This window comes from Drosophila elegans, unplaced genomic scaffold (genome assembly GCF_018152505.1).
Source record: "Drosophila elegans isolate 14027-0461.03 unplaced genomic scaffold, ASM1815250v1 contig_814, whole genome shotgun sequence".
Lineage (NCBI taxonomy): Eukaryota > Metazoa > Arthropoda > Insecta > Diptera > Drosophilidae > Drosophila > Drosophila elegans.
Window position 1 is genome coordinate 13,461,216 of NW_024546167.1, and position 21,388 is coordinate 13,482,603.

The 21,388-nt window shown below is 41.0% G+C and overlaps 1 protein-coding gene across 1 annotated transcript; it reads left to right on the plus strand.

Moving 5' to 3' along the window:
* The first annotated feature begins 829 nt into the window (after nt 1-829).
* LOC108138883 (tyrosine-protein kinase Dnt) lies at nt 830-13,847 on the plus strand. The gene is made up of 4 exons (XM_017261414.2): nt 830-1,357; nt 11,449-12,616; nt 12,853-13,149; nt 13,231-13,847. The coding sequence occupies exons 1-4, from the start codon at nt 1,186-1,188 to the stop codon at nt 13,340-13,342; spliced, it is 1,749 nt and encodes a 582-aa protein (XP_017116903.1). The 5' UTR covers nt 830-1,185; the 3' UTR covers nt 13,343-13,847.
* Nucleotides 13,848-21,388: the final 7,541 nt, after the last annotated feature.

The following is a 21,388-nucleotide window of genomic DNA, read 5'->3' on the forward strand; positions in this document are numbered from 1 at the left end:
AAAGTTCAAGTTGTAAAAGCTTCTGTACAAATAGGGATCTTCTGGACCTAAATTGTCCTGTCTGTGGGTATGTGTGATACATTCCTTAGATATCACTATGCTAATGGGGCAAATCCTCCTTGCAACTTAGTTTGGGATCCACATCGAACATATTCACATGCAACGTATTTTTTTCCATTTTTTTTCCGCCCCCAATTTTGTTATACAGAATTTTCCCCTGATCCAAATTATCGAAATTTCTTTCTCTTTGAACATTTCGTGTGTGTATGCTGCGCCTGTTTGCACGCAACCGCCGCCAGGTGGTGTATTGCCCTTCTAGCATTTTGCTTTGATCTGCTCATTCGGTTAAGCCGATGATTGAGAGAGAGCGAGCATCATACATCGAACTCGCTTCGAACAATTAGTTGCAAATCGTCGGCTCGAGCATCCACAGATAAATGATAAATTTACGATTTCGAATGTTGGTAATTTATCTCTTTAAATTAAATTACTTTAAAATTATTTAATACAAAAAATACTGGTCTTTACGTGGTTCTCTATATAAGCTTTTAAATAAGGTAAAAGGGAAAAATTTACTATATGTTTTTAGTTAATTAAATGGTTAGAACAATTATATTGGCCGATTGAGATATAGTTCGCTTAAGTAACATTTTATTTTAAATCTTTCAAAATAAAATTAACAAGAAAAACGTGAGGCCAAAACCGGTTTAAGTATTGTAAACAACGGTCTTGTATTGCAGCTAGTTGCAATACTTGTTTGAATCGAACGTCGCCGTCGAGCGACGCGGGCAGAGAAAATGTTCGACAGGCTATATATCTATGCCTCTTCGCAAGTCTCTCTGTTCGAAAAAAAATTCCATGCCGCGAAGAAATACGTGCGTCGCTCCGTTGTGAAAACCAGTGAAAATCTGAAAGAAAAGCGTGAAAACCACTCTAAGAAATAAAAGTACGCAAATTAGTAAACAATGTGCTGAAACTAATACCGATTTGGTTGTAATTTTAACTGTAAAACAATGTTTTCGCTCTTTTTTTGGTGCTAAAACGACGCCGTCGCACTCGCGCCTTCTCTCTCTCCCACCCTCAATTTTCTACTTGCTTTTGTGCTGGTCGTTCGCCATAAGATTGTTTACGAATTGCTGTGAGTGGTAAAAGTGCAAAAGATTGGCGAAAATTACAAAAAATCCAATGGAGTCCGCAATTAAATGCCATCAAACCGCAAAAAATGTCGGGAAAATGAGCCGGAAAATGTGGTTGCTATCTCTGCTGACGCTGGCAGCACTGCAACTGCGCTCGGGCAGCGAAGTGGCGGGACATTTGAATGTTTTCCTAAATCCCGTGGAAGTGATGCGTTTACTAGGTGAGTTACCAATAATTTGTGTTGCGCCCTTTTGTTATTGATTTCTCTCCAATTAACTGACTTTCTCGGTTTCTCTTTAAAATAAACAAAATATGAATAATTTGTGCAAACTAATTAAAAAGACAGCTTTAAGTTTTCATTTCATTGAAAAAAGCGCACTTCCTTTAAGAAATTATGTTTATTTGTTTGCTTTTGGCTTAATTTAGATGCCCTCGCTCTATCGCCTCTCTTCTTGGCTCCCACCCGCACTCTCTCTCTCTCTTTCTTGCGCATGCCGCAGGTGTTGTTAAACAGTAAAACAAACAAACAAACCGCCCACAACAAAAACAACCAACTTTCGTTTGCTTCGTTAGGAAATTTTACGCTTCGTAAAAAACCAAAAAACAAAAAAAAGAAGATGAAGAAGAGGAAGCAGCAGACACGCCAAAAAATAAAGACAACAGCAAAGTCTGAAAATCTACATGCTGCATTCAATTTATCTGCATGGTGGGGAATATTTTTGAATATTTCTTGGAACTGAAATTCCTTGGCTCCCAAAAACAAAAAATGGGGATGAGAAGAGGTAGAAAGAGAAAGAGCGGGAGGAACATGCAAACGAGATGACAACGCAAAGGAGACAACAGCAGAGGCAAAAAAACAACAACGCAAACGTGACTGCGAGAAGGAGCAGAGAGAACACGAAGAGGAGCATGGGGGGGCGCAAGTGGGCGGGGCATCAGCTGTGAGGGGCGGAAGAATGCACAGTGGGGTGCATTCCATATATTGTATATATTCTACAAGCTACACAAGTGCACAGTCAAAACAAAAGTTTCAAATTCCCTGTGAGTCTGAATTCTTCGACATATAGAGACTTCGAGATTAACTGCAGTTAATCGATACCAGTAACGTTTATTAAATTACAGACAAACAATATCTTGAACTAAACTTTTTTTTTTAACCCTGTAACAACTATTGGAATTTCATGAAAAATTCCAATCTATAAGATAAAAGTTGAAATGCAAAAGTGTAACATCCCACTGTGCGCCAATTCCTTTGCTACTCGGAGGGCTCACTGTATTTTTGGCAGTATTTAGCATGACAAGTCTGCCCACTTTAGTTGAGTTTTCTGCAGCTCCAAACTTTGGCATGCAACGCGCCTTGTTAAATCGAAGTTTTCTTTATCTTTTTCTAACCATGTGTGGGAGCCGATTCGCTGACGACGATGACGATGCGCATAATTTTGCGTATGCATTTCGGATTTGCGATTTCGGGGGCGTGAAATCAAGTATGCAGAATATGCCTGAAGTCTTGTGGGCTGCACTTCCCCCAGTAAAACGTTGCAAATTGTACACACACATTTAGCTATGGGGTAATTAAGACAAAGTCGAAAAGTTTCGCAGACTTGCGTAGGATATATACGGCCATAAAGAAATGCGCAAATGCTTTGTACTCCTCACTCCGTGGGCCATAAATCAATTAAGCTGCATAATTTGCATTTGATTTGTGTGCGGAAAAAAGGGGTTTAGGTGGTGAGGAGTTGCTGGCGCGGTCTTTAGCCAAAGTTGGCGGCTTAAATAAATTTCATTTGCATTTACGCGTAATTTATAGCTGGTCGATGATCACATTTCAGTTCAGCTCCTTTTTTATTTTTTATCATCCCCGCAGGGGTCCCGGCAAAGTTCAATGCTAAAAAGTTTGAGTCATAAAGTCCCTGGCATCTGACAGTCATATGAAATACGATCCAGACAGAATGGGCTGGGCTCACGATCAAATCATCCCATCATACGTTTTCCAACTTTATTCCCATTTCGATTCCAATCATATTCCACAGAAATAACCCATCACAATGATGAGGAGCACCCAAAAAAGTTTAACGACTTTTTTCGCTGCTGTGACACGCGCTACATTTTAAATAGCCAAAAGTACATTATTTAAATTTAATTTTATTGCCTCCCTGCTACAGTTTTCGTAGTTTTCCCTCTTTCTGTACGTTTTATGGCATTTTATTGACGATTCGGAATTTTTCCAGCTTTTTATGGCCACCATTTTTGGGTGCTTTGATTTAATTTTACTGTTTCTTTTTGCCTGCTAATGAAGCGGCAATTAAAACTGAAATGGGAAAAGCAGAGATTAGAGGCTTTGCCAACGGCTTCGGCACGATTTTCACACTCTTGAACCGAAGAATGTGCTAAAATCGACACGCCCCCTCGCAAATGATCGATTGGCAGCCGCTTTGGGCCATAAATTAGCCGCTATGAAGTCGAAGACACTCGAAATATCGGGGAAAACGCAACGATGGATGTGTTAAATTTACCACCAACTGTGCTAAATGAATTGAGAGCTCGCGGGCCGAAGCGTGTTTGGCTTTTGTTTAGGCCAATTTAAATATTTTCATATTTGCCTAGGTATCGGGAAACATATTGATGGCTTTTGTTATTTGAAGTGAGCCGCGGCTAAGCGGCTTACAACGCAAACAAGCTGCCAAGGTACGAGTATCGAAGATACACACGACGCGCTACTGTGGCAACTTTTAGCACCTAACCGAAGCTAAAGCTGTTGTATCTGTCGGATGGCGGTAACAAGCCAGGCATGTATCTCGTTTACTTCTCCTGCCGGCTTGTTTTTTCTTACACATATATTTTTGTACGAGTATCTCGTCGTGGTGTTTTGTTCCCCCCCCCAAGTAGAGACATTTGTGCGCTTCTCCGGTTTATGGCTTGTTCTTGGCTGCCTTTCCAAGATCTCGCCAGCCGATAATTGTGAACGAGCAGGCCGTTTTCATCTGGTCGTGCTAAAAGCCTTCCGAGAAACGCCACCGATCCTCACAGACATTATACCCTCCGTCCCAACACCCCAACGCTCCCCTCTGCTAACGGTTTTGCGTTAGCTAGCTACTTGCTGGATATGATCAGCAGGCATGATCTATATTTTAATTGGTGTTTGGCAATTTATTGTCCAGTCTCGCCTTTCGCTGGGCTCTCCAGCCACACATAATGAAGTGGCCATTAGCTAATGAAGCTGTCCCCCTCGCGAAAGCAAAAAATGGTGAGGGAGGGGAAAGTTTATGGACCAGGTCGTGCCAGTTTTTGCTATACGATGTGCTAGCATTAACAGCTCACCTGACAGATCGTAAAAAGTGCTATCCGAAGGAGTTGACACAGCTGTCTCCGTCTGCAGATCTTATCTGTTCAATTAGTGATCGCGAAAGGGGACAATAAACTGTGTTAACCGGAAAGATCTTGATCCAGAGCAACACATCTTAAAGTTTGAAATGTATTTAGTTTCGTAACTGACCATTAATTTTTATATAGTTTAAATGCAGCGATTTTTGATTTGAGTGAAAGGCCTTTTCAATAAATTTTAAGACATCTGAGCTAGTTAAAGATTCTGATCGTAAAATAAACTTCAAGTGGACCTAATCTGTGTCTAATTTATCGGTCATGCATGTAATATCTTTTTTAAACCATAACAAAACTAATCGTTTGCATATTACTTTCAAAGCCATATTTAACAATCGTCCAATCAGGTTCTCACCTGATTTTTATCTACCAGTGTAAAACGAATCTCTGCCTTTATTAAATTTATTATCGAATTCGCCCTCAGTTTATCACGTTGTTCTGTGATCACTTCCGCACCAACTTTCCTTGGTCCACGATCATCACAGATATATATCTGTTCGTACGTGACTTATGGGCCAGTCCCAAAAGATCGTGTCTGGGCATTGGGATCAATATTTCGATTTTATTTTCAATCTATTTTTAATGCGATCAAAGATCGTGCGGCCTCGTAGGGCTATCGATTTCGAATTGATGGGCACTTGGCGGGTCATAAAGTCCCCCCAAAACCAAACAAGATCTCAATTCTCCGATTTCATTACGATTTTTTGATAGCAGAGTGTCGCATTACCCGGCGACGTGTTTGACATTGGGAACTGCGATTTGATTAGGCGCGGTTTGTGGACTACAGCACAGACATCGCCAGATGGGAGGCTCAGGGCCATTTGCATACTTATTTTATGGGTTCATATGTCTGGTGACTTTAAACCGCCATAAACTTGGCTAAGCCCGGACTTAAAGCCATTTCCATTACCATCGAAACTATGGACAAAAAACGGCATTTAAACAAATGAAAATCGCATAAACCGATTGCAGGCAATAAAAGCGACTGCAATACTTTGGCGGCAAATAAACGCTGACTGGAGTGCCAGTGGGGATCGATGCTCGTCAAAGGCTTACTGAGGGGCTGACTCCGACTGCAACTGTGGTTATCACTGGCAACTGACAACTCCGATAACCCCGCCGGGGGCTGCCAAATGCAGGGCTACGTCGAGGGGTGTGGGGCGAATGTCAATAATAAATATCAGCCATTGTTTGCCCGGCTTGTGCTCCCTTTACAATGTGTGCATACATGCATGTTCAATATGCAAGCATAGTATGGCAAAAAACGAATAATCATATTTACTTTAAACAACAACAAGCGCCATCAATGAAGCGCGTCTTTTGTCTCTGCACCGAGAGAAAACAATTAAAAAGGGGGTCAAAAGGTTATCTGTGCTTTTCTTTTATCAGTTAAACTAAAAATAAAGAGAATCAAATTAAACCAATTTATTCTTTAGGAGAATCATTAAGAGTTAACTAATTTTTAATTGGAGGATTTCTCTTTGGTTAGTTATTAAATTCATAGGTTTGAATAAAAAGTATTTTTAAGCAGCACATTTCGTTAGTTTTCAACTCTTTTTAAAACTCTACTCGTTTTCTCTGTGTGTAGTTAACGCAGCAATCGAGTTTGTTTCCATGTCACTGTGACATGTGGGCGCTGCGAAAAGGGGCGTGGCAGCTTTGGGCAACTGCAAAGATGCAGATGCAGTGCGTGCATCTGGTCTTTTGTTGTCGCTGCACTGTGTTTATTGAGTTGTTCGGTGTTTATTTGGGTTATGCGCTGTGGGAGTTTTCCGTTGCAGAAAGTTACATGGAAAGTATCGAAGGGATGGCGAATAATACCCATCGGAGTGGGCGGTGGAGCGGAATGTCTATAAAAACAAGCAGTTGGCAGTTGTGTGCCGGCACCATCTAGATGCATCGCTAACTAGGCATAGTACGGCAATCCGTGAGATGCATTATGTGCTGCTAACACGATTTTACTGACATTCCCACAATGGGAAAACTCGTGATACGCTCTGAAGTATTAGTATAGATGGCTTTGCTAACTGGCAGATAGTGTGGCATCTGCAAGATGCGAATCTCCAGAGATTTTTATCTGATTCATGCGCCCTAAAGCTGCAGAAAGTTAAAATATTTAAAGTAAATTTGTATTCTGCTTTGAGAGTATTGTACTTCTCCGTTTGACACTGTTTAGTGCATATTGTCTTGTGTCATTTATATTCCTCTTATATACTATTGTATTTTTCAAAAACTTTGTCTTACCGAAACTTTATAGCTTGGCAGCTGCAGCCACTCGAAGCTCTATTATCTTCAAGCATCATCACTCTTGACCCGCATCATTTATATATATATATACTTTTAGGAGGCTGTCCTCTTTCCTCACAACTCAACACTCGCAAGACAACAGAAAACTGACAAAAAATGAATAACGATTAAGGTTAATTACTATTGATTCTGGATATTACAATAAGCCGTCCGGTCAAAGCCGTTTTAAATTTTTTTGTCAGCTGGCCAAGTGGCTTAAAAAACGTCAACTCTTGTAATTTGAATGATTAATTTGAGCTAATTTTTGGAGAGAAGCCGAAAAGGGAAAACGAAATCTACGCGTTAACTGTGCCAAATCGTTTCGACTTGGCAGAGATTTTGCCCTAAAGAGATGGCTAATTTTGCTGGCACAAATTTGTTACAATCAAAAGCCGAAAATGAGAAACGAGAACGAACGTTTAGCCCGCGGCCCGAAAAAAGGCAAGCAACCAAGTAGGAAAAAAAATATTAGGCAAACCAAAGGAGCAGCATCATTTATCATAACGACGTGAGGCAACTAAGAAACGATTCACACAAAGATACGGATGCGAGTGGGTGGGGGATGGGTAGGGGGAGGTGGGTTTCCAGGAGGAGGTGGTGTGCCGTTTGGAGACATGGCTCAAAAACATGTTAAATGTTGACATGTGGTGGGCGTTCGTTTTTGGGGGTGGTGCCCAGAGCTTGTAAGCGAGATTGTTGTGCGTGATAAGCCAGGGGGTGGAGGTTGTTGGGGCCTTGGGGGTGGGGTGTACTTAAGGGGGGGTGGGTTCGTTGAAGGCGGTTCCCGGCAGGCGCCGATCATTTGTTTCATTTATTTTTCGATTTGGCCACAAACTGCACAAAAGACCCGGAGCAGATTTCAAGCCAATGCAGCCAAAGTGACATATTACCCATTAGACAAGGGGGAAACCGAAGCCCGCAATATTGGCTTGGCCGACTGGATGGATGGGGCTGGATGGGGTTGCGCAGAGTCGGAGGCTGCAAAGGTTCAATGCGGTTACGGTGCAGATGGAGTCGCTGTGCCATCATTTATCATCTATTGCAATTTTGTTTGCCTGGGAGGATTGGACAAGATAAAAGACGCCAGTGATGCCCAAAGACCTCGGCAGAGGGTTGTCCATCTGCCCCACGTACCAGTCTGTTTGCTTAAGCAAAATTGCTTGTAGTCACAAGCTGAGCCTGGGATATTTGTCAAATGGAGATAATGGCTAAAGAAGCCGAAGCCCGAAGCCTTGGAGTTGATGAAGGAACACGACAGCAAATCGAAGGTGTTGCTATGGCACTAGTTTTCATAAATTACCCATCACTTACGGTTCATTTATAAACATCAGGGATCTTTATTCGAAATGCCCTCAATTTATCATTCGAAATACCCAATTTCGAAGTTTATAAAGAAAATTAAAGGTAGGGGTGTTAAGTTTAATTTAAATTCCTATTTCTTTATGTTTGGGAATTATATGAAACCCTAAATTGAGCGGTAAAACTTACCAGACAATGTAATTTAAATAATTAACCAATCGATTTCTGAGTGCTACTTTTATATTGCAACAAGTAAACGGAAAACCTCATTGAACTCGAATAAAAACCCCATTTTGCATTACTAAAAATGGCATCGTTAACCACAAAAAGTTAATTTGCAAAACAAATACTTCCAGTCTTTGGCCTTTTGAAAAACCCCCCTCAGATGGTTTCCCACACCCATCCACCACTCCCTGCCCAAAAAAGAGTCCAAGTTATGAGATGGCCACTGCCAAACCGCTGACCCCAAGGAGTGACCTCAGTGAAAACTCTAATTTTTTGCTGGTCTTTGTTTTGGGTTGGGAAAAATCAGCATAGGAAATCGGCACAGCGGAAAGCACTTCACGAATTGCAACGCTAATTACATGAAAATGGAAACCGTACCGTAGACATTTTTTCCGTTTTTTCGGTTGTTTTTTTTATTTTTTAGCTTGGTGTACGAGTGTCTCCGGCCAGTCGTTTCGGCAGTTCTATGTGGATGCCCCATCCGCTCCTTGGCAGCGGTGTAACAACTGTGTGTAACGACTGTGACTCTGAGCAGTAGCAAGCTATTAAAAAGTTGCAAAAAATACTAGCAACGACAGCATCATGACTGCACGCTCCGAAAAATTCGACATACGATATGGGGAGACTCTCGACGCCGCCGCTACCACCACTACTTTTGCAGCTCCACATCGCAGGCACGCCCACACGGTGAAAAAATAGCATCGATATCACCATCCAGTCGATGAAATTCTATAGTGAAGATATCCTCAATTAATTAAATATAACGCAGCATATCAAGAATCGTATTCTAAGAAATTTATATATAATTTTCATAATCTCACGTTCGCACTAAAACAAGATAGATATGCACAAAGCTAAAGACAATTTAATTAATTAAATAACGTAACTGATAATAAAGACTTTTATTTTTAAAAAATTACAAAATTTATAAAAAGGTTGATTTTATATTTTATTGTTTTGTAAAAGAATTAATATTCTATTATTGCTATAGGAATGACAGAAAATGTTTATTAAGAAATTAAAAATACTCCACATTGTAGATATGCGTTAAACCTATGCGATTTTCTCTCAGTGCATTGGATAAACCAGCCAGTTATGAACATGGCGAATAGTACGAGCACAAAAAGGTTAAAAAAGTTCAAGAGCCGACCCGCGTTGGGCGCATGCAAGTGACATTTGCTCGTGACATGAGGTAGACGACAACGAATCCACTTCAAGACGCGGCCCTCGACAATCCCATCTCAGTACCCATCCCAGATCCCAGATCCCAGTCCCTTGCACCTTATGAAAATGCAATAGAGCGGCAACTTTCACATGAACCTGTGAACTTTGGGCCCAACTGACGACTCTTGGCCGGGACAACATCTTTCGGCCCCGGTGAAAAGGGTCAATGGAAGCGTGTCTGAGGCTGAAAAGCTGCCTGGAGGCAAATTGCGACGGGGACAGGACGCGTTGCATTTGATTAAGTCATGGGCGCTATTTTTAAAATGCTGCCGAGGAATTTGTCGTTGCCGCAGCAACTCAGCAACAGCAACGTGCAACATGTTGCACATTGCAGAGGAAGTCGCCAAGGCGGGCCCATTGGGGAGAAAAGTCAGCAAGGCCCAAGTGTATATGCACTGAGGGAAAAGTGTAAAACTGCTAGAGTAAACATAACTAGCTATAAAACAGACACTGACTTTTTATAGTTTAATATGACATTTTTACAACGAATATAGTCTATATAGATTTTAAACTATTTTTACTTAGGGATATGTTTACAAAAATAATATTTTAGAAGAAGTATTCTTGACAGCGATTAAATCTAACTATCGTTCAAATAAAATGCTATAACGAATGACTTAAAATAATTGTAGTTTTTCAGCTAGTAATTTTATTTTGAAGAGTGCATATATATACCCGCATGTCTGACACAATTTATACGCCACCCAGTTGAGCCATTTGCCGGGTCTGCCTTCGTCATTGGCTTCGCCTTCGACCATATCTACTTACTCGTCTAGGGCGATGTCTGGGCCTCTCTGTCTACCTACAAGCTCGCTGATTTTTATTGTTATTGCCAGTTGTCAAAGGAAGTGCGCCCCACGTTCCTCGGGTGTTCCAGCGATTTTCGTAAATTATTTCCTGGGCCACAGTTTGCCAAAGGCTGCCGCCGCTTCTCGTTCTCGTACGATTTTTATTTGGGGGAAAGTTGAATGCACTTGGTGGTGCACCCAAAGTGGCAGCTGAAAATTGGGCACCGACTGCACGTCATTGTTGATCAGTGTGACTTACTTAAATTTCGATTTGTGTGGTCCAGGAAAATCTTGGTGTTGGGACGTACAATGAGAAGTATAAACTACCTGCTTGCATCATTATCATTAGCATAAGACGTCATAACAAACCAAATGAGTTGGCAATCGCGGCCAGTCATCTCTGAAAAAAAGGGAAAAACAAAAAAAATAAGTAAATAAAAAAAAACACTACCGAACATGCTTCATTAACTCGAATCGACCTGGGTCAAACCGCAATCAGCCAGACAGGCAATCGAAGTAAAGGGAACAAATCTCGGACATGGCTCAGTTTGTTTGTCTTTACCCTGTTCTTGTTTTGCCAACCTCAGATCGCTGTTCCATTGCCGTTTCTCCCTAAATCCAGTTCGTGCTGTGTTGTTCTACATCGATTTCCAAGCGGGCCCCGTAGATACAGATACAACTGATGATAATCTCGAAAATAGTTTCCAGGGAATTCCCTTAACTCGAGCATTTGCCCGTGTTTATTTATATAAAATGTTGTTGTCGGCGACTGTCTGCGGATGGATCGGGCTGAGCAAACAAGCCTCTAGGAAAACTCATTGCTCTGAGTGCATTCAGAGAGATTTACATGCAAAGTAGTGGATGAGTTTGTTTTATCAACTAGCATGGGTGATGGGAATGTTCTTGGGAAGTATATAGAAAGTACACGTGCTCAGTTTATAGAGGAGTAAATATTATATTTATTTCTGTAATATTTTAATTTAAGTCGACTACTTTGAGAAGTTTACAAATAATACACCCAATTTCAAATATATCATGATAATACCTAATCACTGTTATTGTTTAAACTTTCTGAATGATATTTATTTAATATATTTTTTATATTTCCCAGGTGTCTCTGCTGAGGTGTACTACGTTCGCGAGGGTCACATAAATAACTACGCCCTGAACTTTATTGTTCCCGTACCGGCAAATGTTAAGGACATTAGTTTTACCTGGCAGTCGCTGGCGGGGCGTGGCCTGCCCTACAGCATCAATGTGGTCAGCTCCGATCAGGAAGTGCTGCCCCGGCCGGCGATCAATGTGTCACACAGTGGAGAGATCCCCACCAGCATCCAAACCTGGGCCATTGCCCTCAAGTGCAGCGGACTGAAGGCAGCGGAGGTGGACGTGACTGTTAGTCTGGAAGTGGTGCTGAATCGATCACTTAACAATGTGACTCACCTGGTGTTTCGGCGCAAGAAGATCTGCCTGGTGAGTGACAGTGCCGAGGGATGGACGGAGGAGGATGTGGACGATCCCCAGCTGCTGGAGACGGTGATGCTGCCACCCACCGGACTGATCACCCTGGTGGTGGGTGTATCCGTGGCCATGGGCTCCGTGTGCCTGCTTCTGATGATAGCCTACTGTGTCAAGGGAGCAGCCAACAAGAGGCAGCATCATCAGCACGGCGGACAGCCCATGAGGACGTCGAGTTTCCAGCGACTGAACACCCATCCGCCTTGCCAGTCTTCCATGGGTTCGGCGGCCTATATGACGCCATCGATTATAGCCCCAATTCATGGTTCCTCGCTGCCTCGCAAAGTTCCCGTATCCGTGGAGCAGCAGCATCCGGAGGAGCTGCATCGCCGTATTTCCGAGTTGACCGTAGAGCGCTGCCGCGTACGACTCTCCAGTCTTCTGCAGGAGGGAACCTTTGGGAGGGTTTATCGCGGCACCTACAACGACAACCAGGATGTGCTGGTCAAAACGGTGGCTCAGCATGCCAGTCAAATGCAGGTGCTGCTGCTTCTCCAGGAGGGCATGCTGCTGTACGGTGCCTCACATCCCGGAATTCTCTCGGTTCTGGGCGTTTCCATCGAGGATCACACCACTCCATTTGTCCTCTATCCCGCCCTGAATAATACCCGCAATCTGAAGCTGTTCCTGCTGGATCCGGCCTGTGCTCGCACAGTGACCACCATTCAAATTGTCATGATGGCCTCGCAACTGTCCATGGCCTTGGATCATCTGCACAGCCACGGTGTGGTGCACAAGGATATTGCCACCAGGAACTGTGTGTAAGTAAAGTGAAATTATTAAATATGAATTGATTTGGTTAAGTATTTAGTAGGTTTTTAATGATAAAGAAATTATTAACAAATATTAGAGATATATTTTTGTTTAGACAAATAATTAAATTGTTGAAACTAGCATTGTATTCTAATCATTACTTCAAGCTTAGAATCAATTAAAAAACAAATAAGTAAATAAATCATAAAAATCTAATCATTATCTAACCGATTTTCCCTTTCAGCATTGACGATCAGCTGCGGGTGAAGCTGTCTGATAGCTCCCTGTCCAGGGACCTGTTCCCCTCGGACTACAACTGCCTGGGGGACAGCGAGAATAGGCCTGTGAAGTGGATGTCCCTGGAGGCACTGCAGCACAAACAGTTCTCCGAGGCCAGCGACTCGTGGGCTTTTGGGGTGCTGATGTGGGAGCTGTGCACTTCAGCTAAGCAACCCTATGCCGAGGTGGATCCCTTCGAGATGGAGCACTATCTGAAGGACGGCTATCGGCTGGCGCAGCCCTTCAACTGCCCCGATGAACTGTGAGTATTCGAATTATTGATAGAGATCTTAACCGGCTGTCTTACTAATTCAATGGTCGTTCTTTTGTCTTCTCATTAAAGGTTTACGATCATGGCCTATTGTTGGGCCCTTTTACCTGGCGAGCGACCGACCTTTGCCCAGTTGCAGTCTTGTCTTTCGGAATTCTATTCACAAATCACGCGCTATGTCTAGGACATCGAATCATCCGAGGGGCGAGAGGCGATCGGCTCTTTTGAAGAGACCCAGCGATTTAACCTTAGTTAAACAAAGTCCTGTAGCCTACTTTACTATCTTATAACGAGATTTGCCAAATCGAATGTTTAGCCTTGCCCAGGCAGGCCCTTCATCTGTACATATAGTTAACATATTCAGCTCTTTAAGTACTTATCTCTAAGATTACTCTACGATACACATTTGACTCTCACCACATAGATGAAATAGTTCAGTTTGCACAGTTCTCTTCTCTCAATCCATCAAAACTAGCTAAAACGAAAGCCGAAATCAAATATAGTGATATTTATCAATAGGGTTAGTTAAACGCATAAGATTACACATACATATTTATGATGCATATAATACATGTTGTATGTTAAGCATTTTTGACACTTTACCGTTTATATGAGAGATTAAAACATGATATACAAATATATACACGTATATATACACTCATATGTATATGCCAAAACAATTCCAGAAATTACCAATTTGTTTTTATCCGATTTTATGGTTTCGTCGTTAAGGTTTTATCACCGTTTTCTGAAGGGTTCTTTTCCAGCACAAGTCACGCCCTCCTCGCCCTTGGAACTTGAGGTCGGGGCTTAGGGTTAGGGACTGTCTCCCACACACTTTTCCGGTGAAAATCGGCCAGGCAAATGAAGGAAATTTACGGCTTTCCTACTCGAGAGCACCGAAGGAAAAGGACAGGCAACAAAGTTACGTTCACGCACACAAATTAGCCATAAATTTTAATTTTACATGACAATGTTTTTGGGTTCAAGTGAGAAGTAGGGATAAAAAGAATTTTCTCAGAGACCCTGGAAGATGAATCAATTTTTTTTTGCGCCTCTCCACCTTGCTATCTCTGTGTGTGGGTGTGTGTGTGTGTGTGTTTGGGAGTGTCCTTGGCAGCGTAGATGAGCTCGGAAATATATATCCTGGTGCTGGCCCACAAATAGCATGTGCTACACGTGTCCTGCGTCCTGCGTCCTTCGGCTATTGTGTTTGTATTTGTGTTTGTGTTCGTGGGCGTGGGTCTTCCCTACACTTTGGAAGCCATTGCCAAGAGAAACGACTACGACGACATATCGTAAATATTTTGACAGAATCGCCTTTTGCTTTTGCTTTGGCGTTTTGGCCATTGTGTTACCAGCATCAACTTCCTTTATCCTTAGCACCTGCTGCCGCCTCCTGGTGGTAATCCTCGTGTTTGTGCGACTTGACCTGCTCCGTTTGCCTTGGCATTCCTGGTTATGGCCTTAAGCGGCTTTAAACTTGCTGCTGCTGCCTGTTGCTGTTGCTGTTGCTATTACTGTTGCTATTGCTGTTGCTATTGCCGTTGCTATTGTTGTTTGGCTTGCCGTCATTGTTGCTAATATATATTCCCCGAACGGAACAACAGGGCATTACGAATACGAGCCCCACGAAACGCAAACAGTGTACTTAAGCGCATAGTTTGTTTATACTTATTAGTTGATAATGTGGCATGTCGAACTGCAGTCGAGGGACCAAAGCAAACTGCGGGTGGCCAAGTTGTTTGACGACAGGTGAAGACGTTCGCATCGGAGTCGTTGGTCAACTAGTTAACTATTTTATGTGGATGGCTCTCAGAAAACAGCACTTACGGTCACTAAGTAAATACACAAGCCATTTAAACACTGTTGTCTCTGGCACAAAATTAACCTTTATTAGCTCGCTAATATTACTATTTATTAAAATTAAAAATTTTATTTTTATTACGCCATTTATTAGGGTTTTTATGTTTTGTCAAGCTCATATTTAACTTACTCTGAGAAAAATGGATTTAATTACTTATGTATTTTATAAATCAAAAATTTAGTTAAAAGTTGTTCCTACCAGCTCTATAATGATCCGAAAATTCTATTTCAAATTCATAGCATTAGTAAAAGTTAATAAAATGTTATTTTATTCATCATAGCAGTAGCTCTAAGGTCTTAAAGCGATCATTTCCGATCCCTGTCCGTGCTAAATTCTGCTCTTCCTCCCATCATTCTTTTTCGCCCTTTAAACAAGCTACCCAGACGATAAGCAAAATACTGACTTGCATTTCCGGCTTCTGTTGGGGCGCCATAGCAAGACAAGTCCCACCAACATTGATTTCATTCAGCGAAGAGGGACTGTTCCCAACCCAGCCCCACCTCATCAATGCCGATGTACTTTTCGAACATTTCCCGGGAAGCTGAAAAGGGGATACAAAACAGTCGGGAAAGGGGGGTGACTGACTGGTGGTGCCACCATTTCCATTTCACATGGCCATGCGATTTCCATGTACATCCATGTCTGACTCAAGTGGCAGCCGCTCCCCCTATTTCCCCCCCATTTTCCATCCCAACCCATAGGAGGTAACCCTACCACCCGCACTCGCTACCCGACTGCGCGTCGGTGATAATTTAAAAAGTTTATATGGCCAAACTGCCACGGATTGCCAGTGGTGCTGCCGTTGCTTTGCACCATTCTAATGACAACTTAAATAAACATCAACAATGGGGCAATGCGAGGAAAATTGTTGGGAGAAAAACCAGCTAAAGTCGATGGCTTCGACGGGAAGATACCCACTTTTCATAATTAAGCTTACAGGTCTCAGTTATCGCAAAACAACCAATATCAGCTTAGGTTACTTATTTTGTCTACTATTTTATTGAAGTTTGATCATATTCAATGAAAATTAACGAGTTACTTCAAAATCCCAATAAACTCTAGAATTCCTAAAGTACCCCTTATAAAAAACGATCTGCGAGGAAAATGGAAGTTCAAGTTTCTCATCGTCTAGGGCGGCCCATTGTGAGGAAATATTTATTTTCTATAAATTATTTTCGATTATCGCTGCTGGACTCCCCCCTCGATGGCTGGAGCACTAAATAAATACACTGAGCTGCAATTAAAGCTAAACAAAATGCATAATTTCTGCGCATTTGTTGATAAGCTGGCATTCGTTTGGGGAAATCCAATTCCCCCGCTGTTTTTTAGGGGAGTAGGGGTACAAATTTATGTGCCTCGCTTCCGCTAATGGAATTTTAATGTTTCATTGGAAGTAGACGCATAAATTTGGGTTTTGGTCAAAAGACCAATAACGAAGTCCATAGGAGAAAATTCCCATTGAGTTTCCCATATTTTTACAAACCAATTGCTAACAAGTAAAATTGTTGTTATGAGTAAACGAGTTGGCCCATTTAGTTCATTGGCGCCGCAATTCCATAGAATCGAACAAACAGAAAAATAAATAAAAAACCAAAACATTTTTGAATTGGTTTTAATTGGAAGACAGCAGGTAACAGTGGGGGGACTCAGAGCTGAAAAGTGTCGAGAGAAATAGTGATAAAATTGTGTATGTCATTTACATTTACTGCCTCATTGTTTATATGAAATAAGAAACAACAAATACCCTTTTAATGTCTACTATCAAGAATATTCTGTTACTCATGCCACTTTCAGTCGTCTAAGCATTTCTTAAAGGACATATTTCAAATTTTCTTGGTAATCCATACTAAGAAAACACAATTTCTAACTTCATTCAATAGAAACATATTCGATTGCACATTTTGTTTGGGTAGCAAAGTCTTTGCCAACTATTTGACAGATAGAAAGATGTAAGTCCTAACTGAGTTATTCACGCAAATCCTTTAATGCCATTTATCATATGAGGTGCACACACATTGCCGAATCATGTAAAGTGCAATGCAGCCAGGCACTGGCACCGAGCCTGATCCCTTGGCAAGAACAACATTAAATTGAAACAAATTGAACATAAAAAACATTCAAAATAAGGCAAACACCTCGACGTTGAGAAAGGTGCCAGGATACAGGACCCTGCAGCCAGGACGCAGAATTCAGGACACAGACGAAGACGAAGACGAAGACGAGTTGCTGCCAAGGTAAACACCCAACGACACCGAAAACTACGAGAGAAAGTTTCTAGTAGAAAGTTAATTTTTTCCCTGTGTTACTGCTGCACCGAAAAAAATGGGATTAATTTATTTTATGGTAAGTTTTAGAAAAGATGTTGTAACTTTTTTTCTTCTGAGGGTTATTCAAAGACTAATTTTTTCTTGTCTTGAAAATTGTTTAATGTTGTCTTTAAAATGATATAAAATGTTATATATTAAATACAGATGGTTATATGAACAAAATTGAACTTTAAAAACTACCTAAAGAAAAAGGAAAATAATAGATATTTTAGATAAATATTTAATTTCGTTGCAATGTTGAATTTACTAAGAAAGGAGTTCAAAGAGATTAAATGACTACAAATTTTTCTCTGTGCACTGCTGCTGGAAAATCAGGCAAAGGTACACAACAGCAAAGGGAAGAGCATAGGAAACGGAAGTATTTTCTGTTGATACTGAACTCAATTTAGACGAAATCAAGTCAAACATGGCAGCTACCAGAAAAAGGAGCAGGGGATTGGTGGCACGGCAAGCGGCCACAGGAAATGTTGTAGTAAATCATGTGGGTGCCGGAGCCGTGAGGTAAGTGGAAGTGAGAGCCGGAGCCGGAGTCGGAGGAAGTGGGTTGTGTGCAGATGCCAAAGAAATGCGAATGCTCAAGACGATGTCCTCCCACACTTCCCCGAAAAGAAGTTGACAAAAATACAAGCGCCCAGGAACAAAAAAAAAAGAAAGAGGAGACCAAACTCGAGGCTTGATTGATGTTTGTGCTGTTAGTTGTTGTTTGCGCAGGGCGGCAAGTGGCGGCCCAAGTCGGTGTATTAAAGTTTCGATTAAAGATTTCGATTTGGGGCGGACGGCAATTTGGACTGCCTCAGCCAGGAGAGCGGCCACTAATCAATCCTTGTCCAAATGTTTATATGTCCAGAATTAAATGAAGGCAGCCCAAAGTGAAAGTCATGGTTTGAGTAACCAAATAACTTGGAAACACGTGGAAAGAAATTGGGCTTTGGCTTAAAAATGAGATGCGAAATTGATGCACTTAAATTTTAAAGTTTGGATTTTACCACAATCAATTGTGTTAAAAGTTCATTTCACAACAATTGCAAATATGTACTTCGCATTTGCTTCGTTATTATTATTTTAAAAACCTTTTGTTATTTGCCAGCCATCAATTATCGATAGAGACCAAACACAAATCAAAGTTGTGTAAACATGCTGTTTTAAATATATTGCCAGCCATGTTTTTGACTGCACACATAACATACTATACCCCTCAACTGTGCGGGGTATAAAACAAACAATGAAATGGGTAAAAACTGTTCCAGGTTGCCATTTTTCTAGTTCCACTCCGGGGCTCGTTTTAATGGCCTTAGCTCTCGTTTTCCTCGTTTCGGATGGACTCCGCTCCGACTCGGCTGCAGCCTCATCCGGATTTAGGGTTGGAGTTAGGGACTCTCAGCATGTGGTGCCAGGGATTTGGTGTCCTTGCTATCCGTTTGTACATTTGTACGTTTATCCGTTTGTCCGTTTGTCCGCACTTTCACTGCCCGCCGCTCTCTATTTACAGTTTTTTGGGACAGGATGAGGAGAGTCCTGTGGCCGGGGACACTGAGGATTTGCTGGAATTGTGTTTGGTAAACATTTTTCGGCTCTCTGTTGTTTTTAATAAGAAAATTGGCCAAAGGCCACACACACACACAAAATGGACACACACACAGAGGAGGATTTCGTATCCCAGATTGCTTTTAAATTTTGGCTTGAGTTCTGGTTTTTTCTCTGGTTTATTTTCTTTGCTTTGTCTCTCTGGTGATTTATGTGTTTGTTTTGGGCTGCTCAGTGGGTCAAGCCGTGGATGAGTGCAACCGTTTATAGGAATTAGACGGGTAGTGGCAGTTCAGCTCGGATCGGACCATTGGCTGGGCTTCAACTGAGCCACGGATGCTGACTGAATCAACAAAACCGAAATAAGTCCGAAAAGCAATTGAGTTGACAATTTCCACCCTAGTTCAAAACAAAATCCAATTCCTCTAACTCCGTTCGCATAAATAGACTTCGATGATAATCTTGAAAGAAAATACGACGGAGACAAAACTAATTCCCTAAGCAAATAGAAATACGCATTGAATATTTTCTCTCCATATTAGAATTTAAATAAATATGGAAATACAAAATATGAAATAGGTAAGGGGCAGAAAACATCGAATGCCAATAGAAAGCGATTCAAATCGCAGCTCAAATAATCACAGGGGAGCTGGGGAACGAGTTGATATTTTCTCTAGAGAATTAAGGACCATCGTTTATCGCTACCATCAGCAAAAGGGTTAAAGGGTTACCCCTTCGATTCGATTTAGGGAAGCCGTGGGTTCTGGGCGTAATCAATTAGGCCCAAAAGGTAAACAAGCCCAGACGAGCCTCGAAAAAATCGTTAGCCATAATCAAGTCTGATGATGATGATGATGAAAATGATGATAATGATGCAGCTCCCGTTGACAGAGACCCCAGCTTAGACGCAATTCATTTACCGATAATCTCCCGGACGGAACCTCTTCAAGCCAACTGATTAATGTTGATTATTATTATCAGATCCCTGGCTGGAACGACCAACTTTTCATTTGTTCGATTTGATAAATTAATGGGAATATGGAAAAACCCATCTGACATACCCACTTATCCATCCAAGAGGAGATTTCTAAAATGTGTTGAAGAGTTTAACAACTGGAAAGGTTTTCGAAGGCCTGCCAAAATAGGAAGGTGAAAATTCTCAATTAATTATGTATTAGAGAGTGTTGTTAAATTAGTCTAATTAATTAAAGGATAAAACAAAGAAGTTCTTCACATGAGTATTTAAACGAAATGATCGTTTTCAAGTGAGTAATGGTTGAGTAAAAAGAATATTAAACAAAATTGAAGATATTTCAGAGCTACAATTTATACAAGTTGTTTAAAAACTTTTTTTCTCATGACTAAAACGAAAAATTTTGTATTTAAAGTTTCAAAAAATATTTTATTATTGGTATTACATTTGTATATATACCTGCTATTATTGTTATATTACCCACTTATCTTATTTTTCACTTCGCTAGACACACAACTAAATAATCTACGACAATAAAGTATTCTATTTAAATCATAACCAGCTTGCCGCCAAAGCATCTTATTTGTCAACTCAGTAACTTGAAACATCTTTGACTTCGCATCTCAACAGTATTAGCTGGGTGCAGAAAAAATAGCTGAAAAAGAATACTCCAAGCCACAGATCCTTCCATCCTGTTTTGAGCACAAATTCTTACTTTTATATTTATGAGTACAGTGCGTTGCAAAATTATAAGGTGGACGGAATCGCAAGCCCCTAGAAATAAAAATAAAGAAAATTTTTAAAACGCAGAACCTGAGAAACAGATACTAAAAATTCATTAAAAGGATATTATAATTTGTTTCTTTTTACCAAGATTTTAGTTTACACAATATATGGCAAAGTCTTTTCATGTTATTTTCCTGAACAAGCAATTGTCTCTAACAATTATAACATAGTATTATTATAATAATTTATGTATGGTCTTAACATTTAATTCACATTTTTGTTTTATTCAGCGAATTTCGTATTATTTAATATTTTAAAATACATTTTTAGTTTTCCTCTCTATTTCGCAAATCATTTTTTTTTTTAGTAATGAAACGCACTGTATCTAGCGTATAATGCCATATACAACTGTCAGCCATCAACGGCGAAAGTGTTGACAAAAGCGGCCGACAACATCAGACGTCAACAGATGCGGTCCACACGACCAGCCAGCCACTTTCCGACCGCCGACCTACCACGCCCCCTTGGCCCTCGCCGCCCCCTTTCCTCGGGACAGCAGCAAATCCAAGGTATTTTGCAGCGGAAATAAACCGCGCACATTGCACAAACTTTTGAGTCTTTATGGCAGCGTGGAAAATTGTCTAAGGGGGAATAAAATTTGCCCAAGTTTGCTGAACATATTAAAAAAAAAGAGTAGGATAAAGGAGATATAGTGGGTAGTATATATAGGAAAGGTACTGTAAAAATTTGCTGCACTGCCAACGGAAATAAAATAAATAGAAAAAATAACTAGCATTAAAAAAAAATGACAGG